This window comes from Plectropomus leopardus, chromosome 12, assembly GCF_008729295.1.
Source record: "Plectropomus leopardus isolate mb chromosome 12, YSFRI_Pleo_2.0, whole genome shotgun sequence".
In the NCBI taxonomy this organism is placed as follows: Eukaryota; Metazoa; Chordata; class Actinopteri; order Perciformes; family Serranidae; genus Plectropomus; species Plectropomus leopardus.
Window position 1 is genome coordinate 5,764,737 of NC_056474.1, and position 23,238 is coordinate 5,787,974.

A 23,238-nucleotide genomic window follows, 5' to 3' on the forward strand; every position below is an offset into this window, starting at 1 on the left:
AGTATGATGCAAAGCTATCGGGTTGTCTTTGAATATGTGTCTGAGCAGAGGACTCAGACAATGGGTAGATGGTAAAATAGATCATCCAATGCCACCTCTCGCCGACGCCGCATTCAGCTAAGATGTGCATGGACAGGAAGGCCATGAACGGCAACAATGTTAAGGTATGACGCGGTTCAAACTCTTTCCCACTGTCACAGGGAGGACGAACACCCAAATTCGACTAACATTTTCTCATATACCATCAGTATCAAACCATGCTAATATGGATACTTTTAATACTTCTAAAAATCTTTTTAGTCGGGCTTTTATGTTGTGTCTTACTATCAAAACTTTATGGTTTATACTTATTCTATTTTCCATCCATTTTTTTTTAAGATTCCTTTTTGCTTATATCATATATTGCTCTTGTTTTTGTTTCTTCAGTCACACTGTAAAGTACTTTGAATTGCATTTGATTTGTTTGAAAGGTGCTACATAAATAAAATGTCATTGATTGACCATGCCTAAAAGTAGCAGCATGTATTTATAGATACAATATTCAAACTTTAGTGAGAGCTGTTGTAAAATGTTAGCAACCTGATGGGCAATAAGCAGATACTGATATGTGCAGCTCTCGAGGTCATATAAATTCAAATTGACAACCCCATTTTTAATTAGCTATCATGATGAGCTGACGTTATGGCAAATATAACATCCTGCTGGAGGCTTCATATGACCAAGTAACATTTGTTAAATGCAATAAAAACTGCAGGTATGCTGTCAGTTCTTTTAAATCAAGGCTGAAGTTGTTTCTGATTGCCATTGCTTAGTATTAACTCAAATATTTATTCACTTCTTGCAATGCACCATAACTTTTTTCTTGTATTTTATACTTATGTTAGTCTTGTTTATATTCTAGCTCTTTAATTATGTTTCTTATTGTATTTACATTTTCTTTGATAATGTGTATCTTTTGCACTGTCTTTAAGTTCATGATGTTTAATGTTAGGCACTTTAAATTCCCTTGTTGCCAATATGTGCTATATAAATAAACTGGCCTTGCCTTGTTAAGCACAATCGCACTTGAACATTGATCATGATTGTAATCAGCACAATTGCGAACCACGATTACCATAGTAACTTCAGTTGCCTACATTTGCTGACTTGTTGTTCTACGCCTTTTTAAAACAAATTCAAATGTAATTTCTAAAGCTAAAACTTTTACAACTGAGAAACATAAATGAGCAACATTCAGAGTCCGGACCAAGACTTCCAACTCGCAGCTCTAACTTTGATCCTGAGGGCAAACATTGGGGTGGCTTAGAAAAAGTGGCGGCGGCTAACAGTGCTAGCTGTTCTAACGCTTCTAACTGCATGAACAGTGCAAACCACATAGTTAGTGCTGAGAGTTAACAGTGTTAATCTGGGGGGGGGGGGAGGGGGTGGGAAAGGATGAGTGTTACACCTCTGCAATGATACTGTCTCACTAGTAGGCAGGTTTCAATTAACCCCCTAAAATTGCGCAAATTGAAATTGTGAATGAAAAAATATGCCTAATGGAAACTCAATTTTCCACACTCACACTCAAATGTGGCAGCTCCCAGGTATAAGGGACTTGCCTTTCCATTACTGCTCACATAAAGGCCAGTGCGGTGGCTGCAAAAGAAATAAACCTGCTAATGTTGTTAACAAGCTTGATGTCCCATAACACGACACAGTCATCTCACAATTGTGTTTTATCGACACTTCAAAAATATCGCTATATCTATATAAGTTTTGCCCAAATCTGTAATGGAAACCTGCCTAGCGGTAACTGCTATATGAGCGCAGTGCAGAACATAGGCAATTAGCTAGCCTGTGTTACATGAAGAGAGGGACTAATCAAGCCCCCAGGAACTGCGTCAGACCAAAGCCAAAGCCAGTTTAACATAGTAGTCAGATATAAAATTAAAAATCATAATTACATTGCGAAATCATTGGATACTTTTTTTTTAGCATCACAAATCCATGACTTGTTTCACTGTCAGAATTTGATTCATTTGGTTCGATAACATTTTGAAAGTGTAGAAGAGAATCATTTTATCCTCATTCAAGTTAGCTGAGCGCTAAACCAGAATCCCGTAGAAGCCTGTAAGTCTCTAGTACACTTGGGCCAGAGGATGCAAAAGATCTGGGCTGTTTCTACTTTCATAGGAATAAAAACGGTCTTACGACAGAGGTAGAGGTAATGTGACATCAAAGCAACAGCAAATATCTGTTTGCTGCTTTATTAATGTTCAAACATCTTCAAGAACCTTTAAGACAAACAACAACGGTCCGCAATCCATTAATGTTTACTGAATGAAATACGATGGCATCTAATGCAGGGTTTGGTAGTGTGCAGTCTAAAAGCTCTAAGATATATATCTCAAAACTTGGGCAAAACTATTTGCTTTATATGACTCAACAATGAATGAGAAAATGTATTTTATTGCAATTTTTGTAAAACAGCCCTTTGAACTTAAATCTGCTCCTCACCATTTCCATTTTAGACTCAACTGTGATTCATCAGACCAGGCAAACTTTTTTCAACTCTTCATGATTGTGTAGTCGCCATAACTTTTTGTTTTTCATTGGCATGAATGAAACTCAGCATGACCTCCTTCTGCTGCAGCACATCCACTTTTAACATTTGATGAGCTGCTTGTTTCCAGATAACGCACCGGTGTTGTGCGGAGCTATTATTTGCATGTGGGCATTTTGTTTGCCTGAATGATTCTTGCCACTCGCCTCTCACAATAAGGTGTTTTTGCCCACGAGACTGCCACTGACTGCATGTGTTTTGTTTACACCACCAATTTTAAAGTGAGTGAAAATTGTAGGCAAGTCAGTATGGAAATAAATGAAAAAACATGTCACTTACTTTATACTGATGGCGTATTCGGTGCACTCTTTGCTCCTGTGTCGAACCAGATAGGTGCTGTTTCCTCGGTCCAGAAGCTCCACCTCAGCCTGGTATCTCTCCATCGGCCCTGCAAACCTGAACCACCCATGAACAACTACTGCACTTACACTGCTATCAATCATTCTGAACATGAGGATGAAAACGGTCAATACAATCAATAAAATAGAGTAAGAATGATTTGTGGTTATTGTTAGCAATCTGGAGTCATTTGTTTGCATCACTTACCAGAGCTGGGCAGAGTAATCGACAGGTTTTGGAACCTGGTGTGGAAAACAATTGTGGTTATTTTGTGTTTTAATGGAGTCGATGCAGAGGGGTGGAGGTCATTTGTGGTAATGTGATATTCAAGCCACATCTAATAGCTAAAATCACTCTTCTACAGCAAAAAAGTGCAATAGAAAAGCACTACATTTCTTTGCCAAGACATCAATAGTAGCCATTATCCACTGACTGCATTGTAATCACACTAAATGTGTCTTATTGATTACGAAAAATATGCACACTTACACACGGGCAAGGCCTCACAGCATCACTTGGAAAGAAGCCAATCTTGCTTGTCGCCAGGATTTTTCCCTGCAATGGCAACTGGCTGTTAATCGCATTATATTTGTCTGGGAGCGACTACACCTCTCTCTGTCTCCCTCTCTCTTTCTCTCTCTCTTCCTTTCCTCTTCCCCTCCCACACTCGCTTCAATAAATCCTCAGCAATTAGCACACAACAAGCAGTGCATCTAATTTGCAGCCCAAGTTAATTATGGTTCAAACTCTGCCGGCAGTTAGATTTGTACTGCATCAAAACAAGAGCCTCGTTTAACACTAAATAATGGATCTTATTCTGGTCTTTGAATATCCAAACAGCGTGAGCTCTGTGGCTTGCACTAAAGACTAACAATTGCATTTGAGCTAACCCGCCTCTAGCACAACACAAGTTTTATATGAAAATCATTAATTCTTTCAACAAACATTGTGTAGACAGACTTTTTTCTCCAACTAAATAAACCACTTTGTTTACACAGATTACTTAATTCTATAAAGACTTGCTCCTACACAGAAGTTTATTCCATAACATTCATTCTCTATTATGTACATTATCTGGTAGACAGTAATATCAACATTAAGTTAATTTCAGTTTCCAGTTCTGAGTTTGCGGTCAATTTGAAGTCCATTGAGTCAATCTGAGAAGACAGTGAGTGTTGAGGGCATGTGGAGCTCCTCATTCAGCTTCCTGCCCTGTTTATGCTTTCCTCCTCACTCCTCTTTATTAGAGTATGAAATGCTTTTTGGGACCGTGCAAGCCCCGGCAGTAACTAGATTGGAAAGCGAATCTTTACCCATCTCTATGATTCATTCTGTGTAATAACATTTCATCAAAGGTTTTTTGAGAGCCCCTCTCTATTTGTTATGCCTTCGATAAGCGTATGATAAAGATTAAACTTATTACTCTGTTGGCATAAACAGGCAGCAGCCAAAGGATCAAATGAAATTACAGTGATTGATTGTATTGTTCTGCCAGTGGGATGGGGGATAATTGCCTCCTGGGTAACAGGGGATATGAATTCTCAATGTTCTGTAATTCCATCCTCTGGCGCCACTGGGGACGCTGAAGATTAAAGGTACCCTGTGGAGCTTTCATTGTAAACAAACTGGGTTTTCTTTAGATTCTGTGTTTCCCTCCAAAACACATTGTGTGCCACTGTAAGACCCAACAAACTTGTTGAAAACAGTTGCAGAGCCTTTTTTGCTTGCTTTGTTAAACTTGTATTGTTTATAAGGGACCTCTATTAATTAATGCTTTTTATATTTTGTGTTACAATGAAGAATTTTCATTTTAAATCTGGCCAGAGTGGTTCAAAATAATGAGGTAAATGTATGTAGAAGCAACCCCTCTGAACACTTTTAAAAGTTTTTCTACCATGGCAGTATGATGTCATAATGTGCCATGGATTTCTATATAGAGAAACCTTGTAATGAGTCCTAAAACCCAGAAATCCGTATTAGCAACTCAAAGTCAACTGGTTTTCTGAATGTTTTTTGGGGGGTAGAACCCTTAAATAGGTCTGTGGTTCACAATTACATAAAAGACTTTAATGTTTTGTTTCATGACAAAAAATACCTTCGGAAATGCCCCATACGCAAACTTTGACGCATTTATGTTTCCTAAAAAAGACGGTTGCTAACAAGTGGATAAAAGAGACTACAGAATGTCGTCACGCCAAACTGTGTAGCCTAGCATTAGCTTTTTACTTCTGGTGACTGCATTCAGGCTTAAAAAATCCTGAAAGTGGTGTTCATTTGTGAAAATTATTTTGCTGAAGAAAACATGTAAGTATCATAAAACAGGCTGTTTGACGAGGGAACCAGGTTGATGTTCACTTCCAGGTTGACTTACAGAAAAACATCAACCCTCTAACACTGGGGCCACTGGAAACGTGGAAGAAACTGAAACGCCGATCATTCAAATAAACAGACACTAAAATGGAGAGTCTCAGACAGAGGGTGAATACAGGTGTTCCAGCACAGACAGTATAAGAAAAATCAAGTTTATTTTGAACCCTAAAGCATGTAAACATGTTCTGGTAGAAACCTTAGATAGTATGAACCAGAAAATGAGCATAATAGGTCATCTTTATATGAGATTTATTACTGCATTCTACATTTTTCAGCCCATACTGCCACCAGCTGTTGATATGCATTACCACCTCCTGGTGGGTTTTTTTTCCCTTTTTTTGGAAGAAATGTAAATCTTAAAAAATATGTATAATTTCATACATCTGCAAACAGACTTAATGTAATGCGACGTTTTGGTGGATAGCTACAAGTGCCGTTGTTGTAGTATCATTATGCACGGAACAGGAATAAACACAAATGTGCATTATCTTTTAATTCCTTTAATTATCCCCCTCCCAGCAAGCGTGGTTACCATGGCAGCAAACAATGCAGTGCCATCAGGTCTGCAGCATGACATTCTGCTAGCCCTTCTATCGGCTTACAAGAAGTCTCCTGGCATTCATGTCCTCACCCTCCACCTTGTGCTCTGTCACAACAGAGAGAAACACGGAGCATAGGAAATCGGGCTGAGCGCCAACTCCCAGCCGTGCCGTTGGCAAAGACTGCAGTCTGATTGGAGCAGCACCAACAGCAGGATGAGGCTTTAATGCCGCCGTAAAGCAGAGTGAGAAACAGCTAGGGAGGCTGCCGAAAGACCCCAGATAAATCGCCCATCCTTTCAAAAATAGATAAGGTCAAATGCTGTCAACCTTTGGCTGACCTCGTGAGATGGTTGCTAAATGTGCCTGTACATGAGGTTGTGCACCAACCATTAAAACATCCTCCAGAGGCTCCAGTGTCTGCTGTTTTATTGTCTCACTGTGACACTCAATTAATCAGCTGAAGCCGCTAATTGGTTAGATCATCTGATGGAGGCTGTGATTCAATCCGAGGAGTGAAAGAACAGACAAATACCTATTTCTAATGTAACTGGGGTTCATAAAGTTCTTCGACTGATATTTCTAATTACTCTGATGTCATAATAATATCATATTTATGGCTCACCTGACAGCACACACAATGTGATAAAACGATATCATTTGTGATTTATAAACAATAATGCCCAAAGGGAGATAAATTGTTGATGTCATCCCATTCATATGTTATTTTTTAAAGCTTTTCCAGATAACGAGACACCCAGCAGGAAAGAGAGAAGAGGTGACACGCAGCACGGATTCAAACCCATGACACTGCAAAGACTTTGCTTGCACGCAGCTAACCCAGTGAGCCGTAACATGTTATTTTTTCATAGAGTCACAGATGTTGAGATAAAACGAGGATGAGCTAAGTGACACGCACCTGCCACCAGGAGCTGTGCAGGTCTGCAAACATCAGTTCAATGACATCCCCCGCATGAATGCTTAGTGGGGGCCCGCACTGGGGACAGGGGCTGCCACTGTAGTCTCTGATCACAACCATCCTGGGTAAACCTAGCAGACAGGGAATACAAACACAGTCATACTCATACTTTAAAACATTTATCTGAGAGGCTTATCCAGAGGAACATACAACAGGTGCAAGAGTAGCAATAACCACGTGTAGCCTCATTACTTTTAGGTAATAGATCAAAAATACTGCAACCATGAGACGCTTTTTGAAAATGACAAAGGAAGAAGGCACAGGTGATGTTTTTCTTTTCTTTTTTTTTTAAGAGAGAGGGCATTTGAGAGAAAGAGCTATTTTTGCTCAGGCTATGACTAAACTGGAAAAATCGGATTCCAAGTATTCTAGTAGACTTGTAGAATTACACTGTATGCTAATATTTACTTCAACTGATATTGTGATGCCTATTCTTTTCCATAACTACGCACTGATAGTATACATGTAAAACACTTGTGGCTTTGGCATTTTCTGTGTGCAGGGTATAGAATAAATTAATGAAACAATTATTTTTATTTTGGTGACATGCATCACGATAACCAAAAAAGGAATAGCCTGAAGCCCAAGGCTAATTTTTGTGTATCCTATATCAAACAAGAGAACCTAAAATAACAGCAAAACCAAAGAAAGAAATTGAACAAAAAAAAACATTTCAACCAAGAACTCAAAAAGTATTTTGAGTTGTAAACAATAGTTTTAGAATGTTTTTTCACATGTGCAGTAAACACACATACACACGTATCCAATGTGAAAAGTATTGACAGAAAAATTAAAATAAATTTACTGCAGATTCACCAAACGCTCTTAACCATTCTAATCTGCTCTTCCCAGGTGTGCTTAATGATGAATCTCACTTGATCATTAGTGACCTATTAGCACAGGTAATGCACCCTAGACACTATAAGGGCAGGGGTTGTGTCATGTGCAAAGACTTTTCAAATAAAATAAAATTGGCAGATAGTATATTTTTAGCCCACAAATTTTAATGTGCCTTGTTTCCTCTTGTTGCATAACAATTTGTGAAGAGTGAAAACGAGATGTTTTTTTCTCTTAAACTATTAACGGTGCTCTGAAACATTGTAAAAAATAAAGAAAATAAGAACAAATTGTGAATATAAACAAAAATAAGATAACATTTGTAAATCGCTTTTTGCATGAGGCCCATTGTTAGTTTATGCACTCAGTAAAAAACTGTAAGTCAGAGACTTCTTACTCTAATTAGAGCTAACTGCAGCTACGGCCTACATACACAAGGATATGTTCTGATGCATTATCTGTTTTCATTTGCTTTGTTTTGTTTGGTTTTTTTACTTCTTCATACTGACAACAGCAAACTATGGTGTGCTGATGCACTCTGGAGTACACTTCTGTACTATTGCAGTAATGTGAGGTTGGAAAAAACAAGATTTCTGGCTGCTGTTAAGTTGCTCTTAAAATGTTTTTTTCCATGCTCTGAGCACGATAAACAAAATTTTTCCATCACAACTGCTTTGTGTTGGGTTGACAGCACAAATCTCAGAGGCGGATATGTCAAAACATGGGCAAATAAAACCAAAACTATCTGCATGACTAGATATCACTGGGGGTGGATGCATTTTTTTTTGTTTTGTTTGTTTGTCTGCTTCAATAATTATTATAATATAATTTATTTCTTGCAATAATCGTGCATATAAATCAAACTGTATGCAACTGTCATCATCCCAAATGTTGCAGCACAATCGCTCTTCAACGTGTGCATAAATGTGGACGTCCTGACAGTCAATTTGATTGGGCTTGGTATAAACCATCAAAATGGCACCATCCCTAAAAAGCAGTGATTTACTCTCACAGAAAATTAATCTCTTTGATTCCTGTACAATGCAGCTCCAATCTTTCCTCAGCGTGGCAGACAAACACAGCCACAAGCATCCGGCTAAGGCTAAGACTAAACACCCCTGCCAACTTTAAAGACACAGCCACTTACTCTCCACAGACTCACACATCTAGCCCCCTCAGACACACCAGCCACAGCTCCCCTGCAAACCAGCCCGGGGAGACTATTAGCTGACGGTGACCTCAAATGAATGGAATATCTCACATTCATGTTTTTAATAAGAACAATAAGCACGGCTGTCTTTTTCATAAAGCCCCTTATGGAAATTGATTTATCATAAAGGCACAGCTCAGCGGTTGAGGCCACGGCATATAGACTGCTAGAAGTGCTTTTCTGCCAGCATTTCTCTCGCCATAGTCCTCATAATGATTCCACCCACTCCAATTCATCTCAATGCCGTCTTGGATTTAGGCATCACAGCATGCGGTGAGAAAAGGGATTTTTTTTTTGTGCATTGGTTAAGGGATCCTTCTGCATCCTATTATTCATTGGTTATTCTTACTCAAATCTATTTGTCAAAAGGAAACTGTTGAAACCTTCTTTGAACCCTGTATGTGAGCAGGAGAGATTCATGTCAGTGCATTTCTAAGAAAAACATTTCAGGGTTTTTTTAGGGCAACAAAAAAAAAAAAAAAAAAAAAAGGAGTTGAGTAATATTTGATCAAAAATGAGAAGGGCGGGGGGTTTGATAACATCTGAGGGTTAGCTTTAAACCACCATCTATCTCCTCCAGGTCTCTCTCTGGCCTCTGACTAACCGTCTTCTTTTCATCCTGCCCATGTTTGTTTTGTTACAGGAGAGAGATGAAAGCAGCTTAAGAGGTACCACGTAAAGCCCTTAGCAGGTTCACAAAAGTGGTGAAGTGGTCGTGCCATACTGACCTGGGTCTGGTGGTGTTGTGCTTTCCTGTGGATGGAGAGAGAAAGTACGTGAGACAGAGGAAAACAAAGGAAACAAGGAAGGAAGACAGATTTACAGAGAAAGAAAAAGAACACAGGATCAGCCTGACCTGAAGAATGAGTCATACTAAATACAATCATCTGTGAATGTTGCACTCTTTAAATGTGGTCTAACCATTTTTAAAGTGCAAGACAGACATCAAGAGTAAATTTTAGGAACTGTATTTCTTAGCATTTTGTCTTTTGGGGGATTTTAAAAGAAAAAATCATAAATACTGGATCTTTTTATCCTTTTGTCCACAACACACCTAGAGAGAGTTTCCACGTTTTAGATTTGTTGTTACAAGTAGCACAAACAGACATGTCTTGGAGGCAAACTTGAACTTTTTGCATTTGTTGCAAAGTGATTCATTTTCTCCATCTAGCGTTTTAAAAGTAAAAGCCTTCATCAGTTTCTGACAAGTGATTTATGGAGCTTTCACATGAATAAGAATACATGTGCTTTTAAATAGTGTTGGGTGTGGCAGCGCTGTAATTCCACTACTTTTGGCGCTGACTGGACATATAAAGAATTACTTTCTCAAATCAATAATGCAATTAAATTACTGATATTTATATTTACATAGGTATTACTCATGACTTTGGTCTTGATCATAACAGTAAATTGCAGCATATTCCCTGAAATTGTTCAGTGCAAGGTGGACTATTGCATACAATGATTTATGTTCCATTATCCATTACATTTAAAGACATGTAAGCAATGCACCACCAGAAAATAAATAATGTCCATCCCACAGCGCAGCAGTAGGAGATCTGATTGGCCAGCTGTTGACAGGAGTAGAGCTAATCTTGTGAATATTATCTTTTGTGCTGTGTTGTGCCTCACTTATAATGTTGGTGTCTTAGCCAAAGAAGAGAAACGGTGCAGGTCTTACCTTGGGTTTCGGCTTGGCAGAATCTGCAGTCGGGTGAGAGACAGACACAGTGAGAGGAATACGATATGAGCGTGTGGTGGCTTTCTGACATACAACCTCAACTGTCAACCCCTGCTGGCCCTCATCACGCCTCAGAATGCATAAAGACCACAGCGCTTCTGCTGAGAAGGCTTGTCAAAGGCCCGAGCTGCCTTTAACTGTCTGTGTATTCAGAGAGGGTAATGTACCTGGACTGCAGCCTCGGACCAGTGACAAAGAGCTAAGGCTTCACTCGGGAGTAAGATGCAACATCTGCTGAATATCTTAAGGACATAATTTACCTTCAACTGCTAAAACACCATGTGTGATATGCTGTCTTTTGAATTTATTTAACCATTTAAAATCTGGACATCAGTTTTCTTTTGCTGCATTCAAATTTGATTTCTCTTCAAAACAAAGCTTAAACAGCAATGAGCAACTTGGCAAGGGATGTTCTGCAAATCGTAAGAAATTAGGAAAAGGTGGCAAGAAAATGACCTGAAAATTAAAATAAATGTAATTAAAGATTCAAGACAGAGAGAGAGAAATTATTAGAAGTTAATAATAATTAAAAAAAGTTATATCATTGTTATTATTATTATAGTTATTATTATTACTATACTATGCAATCTATATCTTTATTTTTTATTTTAGTTTAATTTTTTTACCTTTTAATTTTCTTGTTTTTGCTTAGTTTCACATAATTTGCTTGTAACTCATAGCCAATTTGCTCAGGTTTCATAGGGTTAAGGAGAAAATAAAGGTGTGTTTAAAGGGAAATATAAGTCTAAGGGTAGCACAGATGACATCATTCAGAAAGATTAATCTTTTGGGGACCATAAATATTTCTAACGAATATACCTGCTGTAAGATATTTTATGTACAAGGTTGGCAATCTGGTACGAGTGTCGTGTTGGAGGAACTCATGGAGAGCCAAAAATGCAAAAAAAGTCCTCCTTTAGGGAGCACAAATATGCTCAGTAAATTTCATGGAAATCTGCCTTTTAAATTTTGATATTTTGTGAGTTTAAGTAGAAGTTGTGGCCTGATGGTGGCGCTAGAAGAAAAGGTCACCAAAAACATGTTCTCTGAGGGACATAAATATACACAGCAAATATTATGGAAATGACACCATTGGTTTTCACGATAAGCTGTTAAGGACAAAGGTTTGGGCTTCCATCTCACCTGTTCTCCCACAGACTCCCAGTCGACCCAGACACTCCTTATGAGCCCCGAGCCCACATTTCTGACAGAGATAACCCTGGTTAAAGATGCCCCTGGACACAATAAACCACAGGATATATTTCATGCATAACAGCGTCCTTAAGAGAAATACCTTGACATTTTGAATTTTCTGGCTTCTGTCACAGTCTCGAGATAAGAAAAATGACACAGGAAAATGTCCTTCAGCTTTCCCAAACCATAAAACTGATTCTGTTTGCTGAAAAACTGAAACAGCTAACAGTCTAGTTATTTCAATTAAACCCAGCGCTAATGAGCCATTTTCAGTTAATTTTAGAGAATTGCTCGAGGAAAACTGACTGAAAACTGAAATGTAAAAAGTCATGGTGTTCCTTTCATTCCATCAATAACAAAAAAGATTTGAAAGTGTAATTTTCAAAGAACAGTGAGTCCCATGTCGAAACCTTTACAGAGACTTCATCAGGTTCACATAATAATCCAAAACAGAAGAGTCTGTTCATGTTACCTGAGCAAGAGGTGACAGAAACTACAAGAGGTGATCCTTTCGAAGGTGTGCATCTTGAACTGGTGGGAGTTGTGGTTGGCTTTCTCTGGTCGGATATTTGATCTGAGAAATGATAAGAAAAATGATAGGAGTAAGAACAAAAACTTGGTTTAATGCAGAAATGAGTCTATGGCTTTGTGATGCTGTATAGGCATATTTTTTTTTTTTTTTTTTTTTTTTTTTTTATATATATTGTTTTCAGTGTTTTTCAGGCCAAGACCCTGTACTACATCTTTTGCATAAAATTGAGTTGCATTTCAAATAATTCTCTAATAGTAATTCTCTATGCAGCTGTAGCATGGCTAGGTGCATTAGCCCAGGGTCCCTACAGCTTACAGCAAGTGGAGTCAAGACTTTTTCAAAGTCAGTCAAAACGAAATTTGACACTGATTTCACGATAACTGAAATTTGGGTGAGAGAGGAGGCCCAAATATTTAATTCAACATACAACATGACTTTTGGGTGACAGCAATGCAAGCGTTTCTCTGTGAAATTCTTTATTTTTATTTTTTTAAACTTACCTATTATTTTTAGATTTTTACAATACAATTACAGAAAAAAAACATAAAATTGTATCTTTTATGTCTTAGTATTATTGAGAAAAAAAAATAAAATTAATTAAAGTAAAATTAATTGAAGACATTTGAAGGCCAAACAAGGCCTTGTTTTTAGACTAATTAATTCAATACCTTTTAAGACTTTTTAAGGATCCTCAAGGACCCTGTAGCCTCACCCTCAGCACTTCACTTTGGATGGTGGTTTTTGCAGTACAGTGTGTCAGAATCTGTTACAAAATTATCCAATGTGGCTAAGAACATCTTTATACTTGTACTGATAATACAGCAAAGTGCTAACATGTTTCAGTGAGTTCACCTCATCATTATGGAAAAGTGCCTCCCAGGGATTTAGTGTTATTTCAAATACTGTGTGACTTCAGATAAAAGCAAGTCCCAATTACTAGCCAGGTGTGGCTACATATTTTGACAAATAAAGACCTGTCTCAGTTAGAAGCTCTGGTTACCAAGCAGTTTATTTTCATAGAAGTTCTTTGGATGTATAAATGTTGGCTACCTGCTGGAGATAATGCTAGTTATCTGCTTAGATCACGCTTACAAAAACCGATGTATATGTGTTTAAACTTTTGTCAATATGGACATACTACTCATAAGATTAGTAAAATTCCCTTCTTTTCAATCATTCAGTTGATTTTACTGAAACTATAAGCACCAAAGAATACAGTAATAGTAGCACAGTAAATGAGAGACGCAAAAAAGAGGTTTAAATAAATAACTGTATTTGCCTAGCAATATTTTTCTGAAAAAGAAATTAAAAAGTCTCTCCTAAATATAAGTCTGTTGAGTTTAGTGATTAGAGCAAATAAAAGCCCGGGCTATTCATTAAAGTTTGACGGTAGTCACACACAGATTTATTGGTAACAGTTAGCTTAGTTAACTTCTTGGGGCTGAATGCATACCAAAGTTCTCGTGTGTCTCCGTAGTGGGAACAATTTTCTTTTAATCTGCTAAATACACAAAACAGTCTTAATCACTTTGCTAAATAAAACCACTTTGTCATGGCAAACACAATCTGCAATTTGTTTCTTCAAATTGGCCACATTACCCCCCTGCGCATGTGTAGGTGTAAATGAATAGGGCTTGAACCAGCCCAGACAAATTCAATTTTGAGCTGCATGTGTTTAAATTTGAGAGGGGAGACATGAATAGCAGAAGTAGGCAGCCTTTCTGGAATGTGAACAAACAAAACTGACACAAAAACGTCTTTTTGCACTGAACACCACCATCCAGGAGCCACTTAAACTGAGTGCTCCCGTAAGCGAGTCCTTCATCAGGAGCCCACATCCTCTTTACAGGTTCAATTTTCTCTTTGTGAATGGACTCCTCCTGCTGTCATTACCCAATACAAACAGGCACACACAAACTCTGGATCTGTGTGTGTGTGTGTGTGTGTGTGTGTGTGTGTGTGGTGGTGGTGGGGGGGAGGGGGGTGTGATTTGAGAAAGTTTTGAGCATGTGTCAAGGGCCTGTTGGTCTTGTAGGTTTTAATAGTCATGCATGACTACTTTCAGTTCACGTCGGAGAGAGAAAAGCATTTCAATTGCACATGGTTAGATGTACATCTCTACCAGAGCATATATCGGTGACACTTATGACCCTGGTGTCTCAATTCATTATTATTATTATTTTGATAATTCAGACAGGCCTGGGTGGATAATAACACATTTTTCTCTGTATGACTGACTCATTACACATTTTTTCCCCTTATTATTAACTCCTTTATTCACCTTTATCAATATTATAATCTATTTGTCTGAGGGCCACAATTGGCCCCTGGGCCGAACTTTGGACATGCCTGACTTAACAGAAAGTGTTATCCATATATCAGATTTAATCCAGAATACTATAAAAAGTGAAAATTGTATTCAGGAAGGCCATAGTAAATAGTCAGCGTGCATATCAGGAATATTTTCTTTAAACATATCCACCCCAAACAGACAAGCGTTTGTTCAGTCAATCAGAGTGTAATGTCAAAACAACACCATCTACTCCTGAATCAACATAACAAAGGATGCAGACAGGATATCTGCCTGACAAAAACCTCCCACTGTTACAAAATAATACAAAAGATATACCTCCGTAAAGCACTGATTTGAAGAACCATCGAGGCAGGGTGACTTCTTTGTAGTTTTGCAGCTCTTTGGAGCAGTTTACGTGCAGTGTGTGGGTTTGTGTATGTGCGTGCATGTGCGCGTTATCGTACTGTTGTCAGCAGTGTGTGCTTGATTACAGCAAAGACCTGATCAAACAGCGCACATGAAAGAGTCAACACCTCTGTCGGCCTTGGAATAACATGCATGCAAACAAAGGAAAATAAACACTACACACACACACACACACACACACACACACACACACACACACACACATGCATGCACATAGCTGCACATGGTCAGTTTTCCCTGTGATACACACACACACAAACACACACACACAGGTATTCTGCGTTCTCCTGTGTGGTGTTCATGTTTCCGTGTACTTACATGGCCATTTCAAACTGATCCAGCCACTTCTTCTTCAGCTCTCTGGTCTTAAAAAAGAGTTCAAAGCCTGCGTGTCCCTGCTGGTGAGTCACATAGAACCCGTAGCACCACTGTGGAGGTCAGGAGGAAGACAGCAATCAAACTGAATGCATTTTCTCATGAATGCATATGCACATTTGCATATTAATGTGAACAGAGGGGAAACTACCATGGTTACATTTGCACTGTAATGATTAAGTACACTTTAGATGGTGGGTGGCTCAAAAGCTCAGTGTTATTTCACAGCAAGTGCAATCTTAAAACCAGACTGCCTCTCTTTTCAGACTTTGCATGTTTTTCTTTTCATTTGAATCATAAATCTCAGATACTCATGGCAGGTTGTTACATTTTGTTTGTAGATTTAGGTGTAAACATGATACTCTGTACTTGAGGGTTGCATAAATAGGTGCACTGTTTTAAATACCAAATGATGCCTTTAGAGCTAAATCCAGCTAAAGAACTGGATAGGAAAAAAAAACATACCCAAAAAAAAACAATTTGCAACTGCAGGTAGTCTGACACACCAACATTAAAGGTGCAATGTATAAGATATGGCTCAATTTGAGTTTTTTTTTAGTTTTATGATTTAATTTAGATTTCCATTTAATGTGACAAACATGTTTTTTCACATGATATTCATGTTATTTTGATTCACTCTTGGCACTGTACATCTGAAAACGAGTGCTATTCACATAATTTTTCGAATGATTTTCTAGTATTATCTAGGTCTATATGTATATATGTAGATATTTACATTTATCTATATATGCGTACATAGTGATTTTTGCAATTTCATGTTTCTTTTCTCTAATTATTGCATGTCTAATCCACATTAGCTGTTATCTATCTATGTGTTAGTCTTTATGTATTTATGAATGGGAGCTTACTGGGTGACCTGGTCTATTAGTATTTGCAGGTGGTGTCTGCAATGTTAACTTGTCTGATAAAGAACATCTGGCTTGAAACGTCACCTTGGTGGTAACTACATTAAATATTCATCGGAGCCTAATCTATTGTGGGGATTATATTTTTTCTTCTCTTGTATTATCTCTTGTGAATTAAGGGTTAATTTCAACCAAACCAGAGTTGGTGATTGTTGCAACATTGGAGAGAAGAACGAAATGTTTTTGTTTCTCTTTTTGAATGAAGATTGTTTTATGCCTGGATAGCAAGGCAGTGTAAAATACTACTTTTATTGACATCTTGTAGATTTATTTTGTTTATTTATTGGACTGAAAGAGGTTAGAGAGCTTGTATAGTTAGTTTGGACCAAATGGTAAAATTGACTTTTTAAAAAATTTATTAATTGTAGTTGTGTAGTTGTGTAATTGTAGTTTTTATCATTGTTGTGACTGTATGGGAGCTAAAGTATACAAGAATTTCCCCATAGCGATTTAATAAAGTATCTATTTATCTAAATGAAGCTCGTGCAGAAGTGCCAAAAACTGCAGTTCACTGCACTTTACTATTAAGGCCCAAAGTTATCCATATTTAAGGGTGGGGCAGCTTGAGTAACAGGCTGTCTGCTGATAATGTCCTTGGTATCTCCCCTCACTCCTCCACAACGTCAGTCTCTAATATGGCCACTTCTGGCTCCAGAAAACCAAGATGACAATGGCCGGATGCAAAATTCGAGGTTTCAAAACAGCAGTCCACAAACCAATGGGTGATATCACAGTAGCTATGTTCAATATTTATACAGTCTATGGTATGGAGGTGACATGCTGCCCCCCAATCAGATGGAGCACGTAGCCAGGCATGACACATTGCACCTTAAATGCCGTCATCAATCATCACTGGCTTTACTTTCTATGTCTTTGTGCCACAAGGCTCACAGATCAGCCAAGAGAGAGTTGGCTGCTGTTTTTACTGAGAACATCAGGAGAGAAGCAGTTATTAGTTTAACCAGATTTCTGCCCAGAGAGGACTTAAGCTGTGATGATTGTGAGGCAGTCTGCTAATCTGCCTGACAGGAACCAAACATGACGTATGATCTTAATTTTCCAAATACTTTCAAAATTTAGAAACATCATCAAAACTTTGAAGCCACAGTTACAAAAATCCTCAACTGTGGTGTTTCAGAAATTTTCCAAAAATTCTGGGTATAAAATGTTCACACTCTTCAACTGCCGGCCACCAAATATCCACTACCACTGCACCACTTACACGTTAAACTCCTTGCCCGGGCATTTTTGGGAACGATTTTCAATCAATTCCCAAACCTCTCAGTTTGTGCCACCCTAATCTGTTCCAGCTTGTTGTGTCGTATCTAATAATAGGAAAAGTGGTGGGGTTTACCCGTCAGTGATTGGCCAGCCCTGCAAAGTCCTGAGTGTTTTAGAGCTCAGCTGAGTGTTAAATCATTGATGACTGTGTGGGTGCTCAGTGGCACCACATCCACACTCTGAAGTTTCATTTAGCAGAAAATGATATATAGCTATAAGCAGCCTTGGAGGACCGCGCACATTCATCACCTGATATTAGCATCTCGGTCCTTTGGTGTGTGTGTGTGTGTTTGTGAGTGTGTGTGCAGGTGGATGACGGTACACAGAATCTGGATGTCTGCGAATATTTGTCTTTTTCTTTGTTTCTGTGTCTTGCTGCAAATTAATTCTCACACGTGTCTGCGTCCTTTTGTGCGGCGAAATGTTGGAAGGTGAACAGAATACAAGATAATGACATATCCGAGCAAAATTACACCATTTGTGTCAGAACAAGATTGTTAATTTAGAAATAATGCTAGAGACAACCAGGAATAATGCCCCCAAACACATCAAGACCATGACCGTACTTGTTAAATACCAATCACTGGCACGCACGCACACACACACACACACACACACACACACACACACACACACACAAATCATGATTGCACAATAGAGTAAATGAGGATGATAATGGAGTCCCTTTGATAAAAACCGCACAACCATCCCATTCTGGCAAGCTGTCAGTTTTCACATTAGCAATCAGCAGCAGAGTGAGAAGACACCATCTGCGGGCATGCATCAACAAGACATCAACAAGTTCCCTCACTACGATACGGCCTGCAAACGTTCCCACGAGGCGAAAAATAGCTCACTGCATAAACTGTGTGGGGTGACTGACCCAACATCAGAAAGAGAGAAAATATCCTTCTCGATTACTCTAATTAGACATTTATTTCCACAATAATGTCTGTAGCCAGACATGTTTAATAGCAACATTTTCATACAGTAGTGTAGTTTATTGGTATGATCTGTAAAATCTAATCAAAATGTGAGGGTAGATACAGATAAAGAGGCAATATTTAATGGGATGTAAAGTGCACAAATACTAATATACAAGGGCAGCATCTGTTCATTATTGTCTTTTTGCAGCCAACTGACCTTTTTACTGTCTCTGTCTGTGGTGGGGTTGTTTGTGATTTTGAAGTAGCTGAGTTCCAGGATGTCCTTCATCTCATAGTTGTCTCCTCGTCTCTTGCACACAATGACAGCCACATCAAATAGAAAGATGTGTCTATAAAATAGATGAAAGAGTGTTGTATTAAGTATATATACACACACACACAAATTTGCTCATGAACACTGTTGACCTAGAAAGTAATTATAATATTTATTGGAAAAATAAAATTATTACGCTACAACAAAAAACACACCACCGTCCAAAATAACCATTAGCAAATGCAATTATAATCATAGATAAACTTAACAAATTGCCTTTATTATTATTAATACTGCCTCCAGTATTACAGCGTACTGCAGTACTGTGTGTGGTTTGTCCAAGTGGTATTGCTGTAACCTGCTGTTGCTCAGCTGCTACTGTATTGTCTGTTTTATTCCTTTCAAATATATTAAAAAGGCTGTATTTGTCAACTGTTATAGCTTTTGTAAGAGCTCAGTATGTCATAAAAAATGCCATAAGAAATAACATCAATTTAATTTAGTAAAATATATATATCTATGTAACCAGTTTATTTATTCATTTTTATTTCATGTCTCCAATTACTATGCCATATAACTCTTAAAATGTCCTCTGTGAGACATCTGGAGGGTTTGATCACAGAAGGCGAGTGCTACAGGGATAACGTTTTTCTGTAGGCTGACAAAAGGCCTATGGGATTTTTCCATTGGATTTTGGATTATTGCTTAAAATGAACTCTTATGAACGCTTATGAATTCTGACGCAAAAAGATTACGTTATGCTATTTACAAACTATACCCAGGTGCATGACTTACCCTATCACAGTGAGGCTGTAAAGCCGTATTCGGCATGATGACGCTCTAGCAGCATGCTTAACCAAGGTTTGTGGTTAAGCATGTTAACCACAAACCTTTTTTCAGGTACAGTATCTTTCCAAAAACCCACTGACTTTAAGGTTTAGGACTCATTCCTGGGGAACTCTGTGTTGAGTAGGTGTTTACGGCCATGCTGTTGACACTTACAATAACTGTGCTGAACAGCTATGTTTCAATAAAGCGACATTTATCAGATATTTAATGTGAATTTTTTTCTTGTCTGCAATCTTTCCGGACAATGAAGTCAAACAACCTGTCCTGTTTCCTCTTGTCAACACTGGAGACCATGCGCACTTCTCCGTCACCTTTTGGTCGACCGTAGCTGCTTAGAGGCTGATTCTGAAAGTAAAATAAGAGGGTGTTAAAATGAATATTAAATACGTATGAATTATGTATGAAATATATGCATTTGAAATAAATGCATTTATAAGTAACTAATCCAAGTCAAAAGCGTAATAGTTTAAAATAATTAAAATATGGTTAAGTGTGTCACTGGGGACACATTTCCAACCATCTTTTACATAATCAGCGTCTCTCAGTGACTAAATATAACCCAGATATCCAACATGACATATTACTGGTTTTCTTATTTTTTTGATACATATCGAGGTATTTCCAGGATAACACCATTCTGGCACCATCAGCTCATCAGTATTGGCAGACTCTTGTTATTACCAATGACATTCACCTCAAGTTGCCAATTCTGTTCAGTCAACACAAGGAGAAGGTCTTCATAACCTGACAAGCTCTCGCTCCCATGATGTCTCCGCTGCTGGTTGCACGTTTTTTTCCACCCTGCTACTGGTTCTGACAACTGATTTCTTCCTTCATTAACTCGTCACATCATGTCCCTGTTTCTCATTACCACATTTTGTGATGGCTTCTCTTGCCTTATGTATGAGCTGTATTCCATATATTTCACCATACATACGGTATGTTTGCGGTATGTTGTGTTCAGCTCGGGAACGCAGTTTACGGTACTGTATTCCACGCTGAAACCCACATTGATAGTGTCTCACAGAAATTTAAAAAAATAAAAAATAAAAAAAGCTCTTTAATTTGATATTTTAATTATGGTAATAACGACACAGCTGCTTCCTCCTTTAACTGGTTTAGGGCTGCAACTAACAATTATTTTAATTATGGGTTAATTTGCTGATTATTTTCTGAATTAATTGTTTTCCATAAAATGTAAGAAACTTACTGAAGCCCTGAGAGGAAAGTGAGGAAAAAAATAAATTCCGTTGATCTATTTTCTGAGGGGGATTTACATTAATTTCTCTTCTGTGTTTATGACAGAAAAAAAGGTGAAATAAAAAAAGTTTTTTCCTGGATAATCTTTTTAAGTTACAATTAAAATTTCCCAGAGCTTGAGGTAATATATTCTGATGTCCTGATTTTGTCTGTCTAGCAGCCTAAAACCTAAGGATATTTATTATCATACATGATAAAGAAAAGGAACAAATCCTCACATTTGAAATGTTGGAACCAGGGAATATTTAGCATTTATGCTTATTTAAAAAAAAAAAAAACAATTAACCAATTATAAAAAGTTGCAAATTAATTTAAACTAATTGATTATTGGTCTAAATATTAATGCTCTAAGCTGGTCTGCCATGTTGTTAGAGGTCCCATACTTTATAATCATATTTCCATGTCTTTTTTTGTCATTATAAAGCAGGTGTAGGTGCTATATAAATACTGTGAAAATATCAACATTCTTAATCCAGTCAGTATTCAGAAACCTTTGTCTTTAAATGTGTTGTCAGGATTTCTGTAATGTTGTAATGTCACAACTATACTATGTAAAGATAGAAAGTGCCATTACAGTGCTGTTACAGCATAGATGTATTAAGAGAACTGGATACAGCATTCAAGGTGCAGCTCCATTCGTTCCTTTGAAAGTTGCTCTGTAGTGCATTAAGCCAAAAATCTCTTTTTCTGCAGTATGAAATTACCCGAAACTTTTAGGCCCACAAAGCAAGCGCACTGGAGACTAATAGCGGTCAAGCATGGCAGAGTGAGGCTGTGCAGCTACCTTTGACAAGCCTAACAGCTAACATCCGGTTTAGTGCTCTGCTAACTTCTTGCAGACCTTCTAGATTGTCAAAAGGTTACCGGACCAAATTGATAAAATCCTGATAGTGAAATGAGTTTGGCGGGGCTTTGATGATCAAAAAATGAACCACTGATGTACAGACAATGTAAATCTATGGGGAAAAGTCTTTTTGGGCCCCAATGGCATCATGTGATGGACTCTGGAGTCAACCGTCATTCCCTGGCAGTAATGACAGTGCAGAGCACAGACAGGGAAGATTCACAAACACTTCAGACTGGGCAGACTGGGCTTTTTCTGGAGGGGGCCTTAAAGGGACATGCACTAAAATGGAGCATTTTAGACACACGGTAAATAGAGGTATATTCAACAGTATTTTTCATGAATGCATATTAACATGTTCTGGTAGAACCTTTAAGGTTTTCTCCACCTAAAATTTAAGGTTAATTCTATCTTTATTATACTTAAAAAGAAAAGTCAGAAAAAGTTAAAAAGTTAAATGAAAATTGCAAAAATGCACAGAGCGCCAATATAAACAATGATTAGGCTAATCTATATATCGTCAGCCAAGTATGTTAGTTTTCATCTGCGTAAGCCCTTTAAATCTAAGGTAATTTCTTGTATTATTAGCTGATTCCTTCAGATGATACCAAAGCTGAACATCTCAAAAAAAGGAAACATGACTCCCTGATATTCTGCACTTGCATAAGAGATACACTAACAGCTGCTGACAGTTGTAGGAAAAGATTTTGGTTTACCAGATTTTCAATAGACCTCTGGTACTGGTCGATCTCCCTTAGTGTCTCATTATCTCTCTTCACCTCATTGACAAACTGAGCCAGGTCCTGAGCAACACAGACACACACAAACACATACAGACACACACATTTTATTGGGTTAGTTCAGTGAGGAGGCGGGAAAATGTCATATATTTGTACATTTTGGGAAATATTATCAAAAACACATTCATTCTCTTGTGAGAGTTAGTCAATACCACTCTTGTATCTTCAATATGAAGCTGGGGCCAGGAGATGTTTGTGCTTTCTTAGCTTATCATAACAAAACTAGAAGTAGAAACCTGTTTTTAGGGACTGTTATTTATTTATCAGAGGAGAAAAGTGGCTGAGGTGTGCCTTCTATTTGTTTGTTTGTTTGGTTTGGTTTGGTTTGGTTTGGTTTTGTAAACTAGATCCTCCCAAAGTCGTCCTTGAGCCTCCCTGAGTGACTGGGGGGAAATGCATGACCATCCCTTCAACATAAATAATGATATCTTTTTGTATAGTCACTCCATATATAGTTATGGGGCCAATGCAATGAGCAAACAGCATGGTAGTGAGAGTTTTCACCACAACAAACAAATACTCCTAAAAAAAAAAAAAGGATGTCTTGAGGAACCGAAAGAAACTTGAAAATGTGATGATAAATTCGTTTTGACAGTTTCTGGTCATGATAAATGCTGTGATTTGGGTGATTTTTAAAG

General features: G+C 37.9%; 1 protein-coding gene across 3 annotated transcripts in view; it reads right to left on the reverse strand.

Annotated features, from left to right (window-relative positions):
• The window catches only part of LOC121951493 (guanine nucleotide exchange factor VAV3-like), a 68,794-nt gene that overhangs the window by 18,366 nt on the left and 27,190 nt on the right, over window positions 1-23,238 (reverse strand). For all 3 annotated transcript variants that reach the window (XM_042497827.1, XM_042497829.1, XM_042497828.1), the window contains 12 exons: window positions 22,517-22,603; window positions 19,956-20,041; window positions 18,791-18,923; window positions 15,384-15,493; window positions 12,287-12,388; window positions 11,764-11,855; window positions 10,561-10,583; window positions 9,608-9,632; window positions 6,773-6,903; window positions 3,434-3,499; window positions 3,152-3,186; window positions 2,885-3,001 (listed from right to left, as the gene is read on the reverse strand). In XM_042497827.1, the coding sequence (XP_042353761.1) occupies window positions 2,885-3,001; window positions 3,152-3,186; window positions 3,434-3,499; window positions 6,773-6,903; window positions 9,608-9,632; window positions 10,561-10,583; window positions 11,764-11,855; window positions 12,287-12,388; window positions 15,384-15,493; window positions 18,791-18,923; window positions 19,956-20,041; window positions 22,517-22,603 (1,007 nt within the window). The remainder of the gene's footprint in view (window positions 1-2,884; window positions 3,002-3,151; window positions 3,187-3,433; window positions 3,500-6,772; window positions 6,904-9,607; window positions 9,633-10,560; window positions 10,584-11,763; window positions 11,856-12,286; window positions 12,389-15,383; window positions 15,494-18,790; window positions 18,924-19,955; window positions 20,042-22,516; window positions 22,604-23,238) is intronic.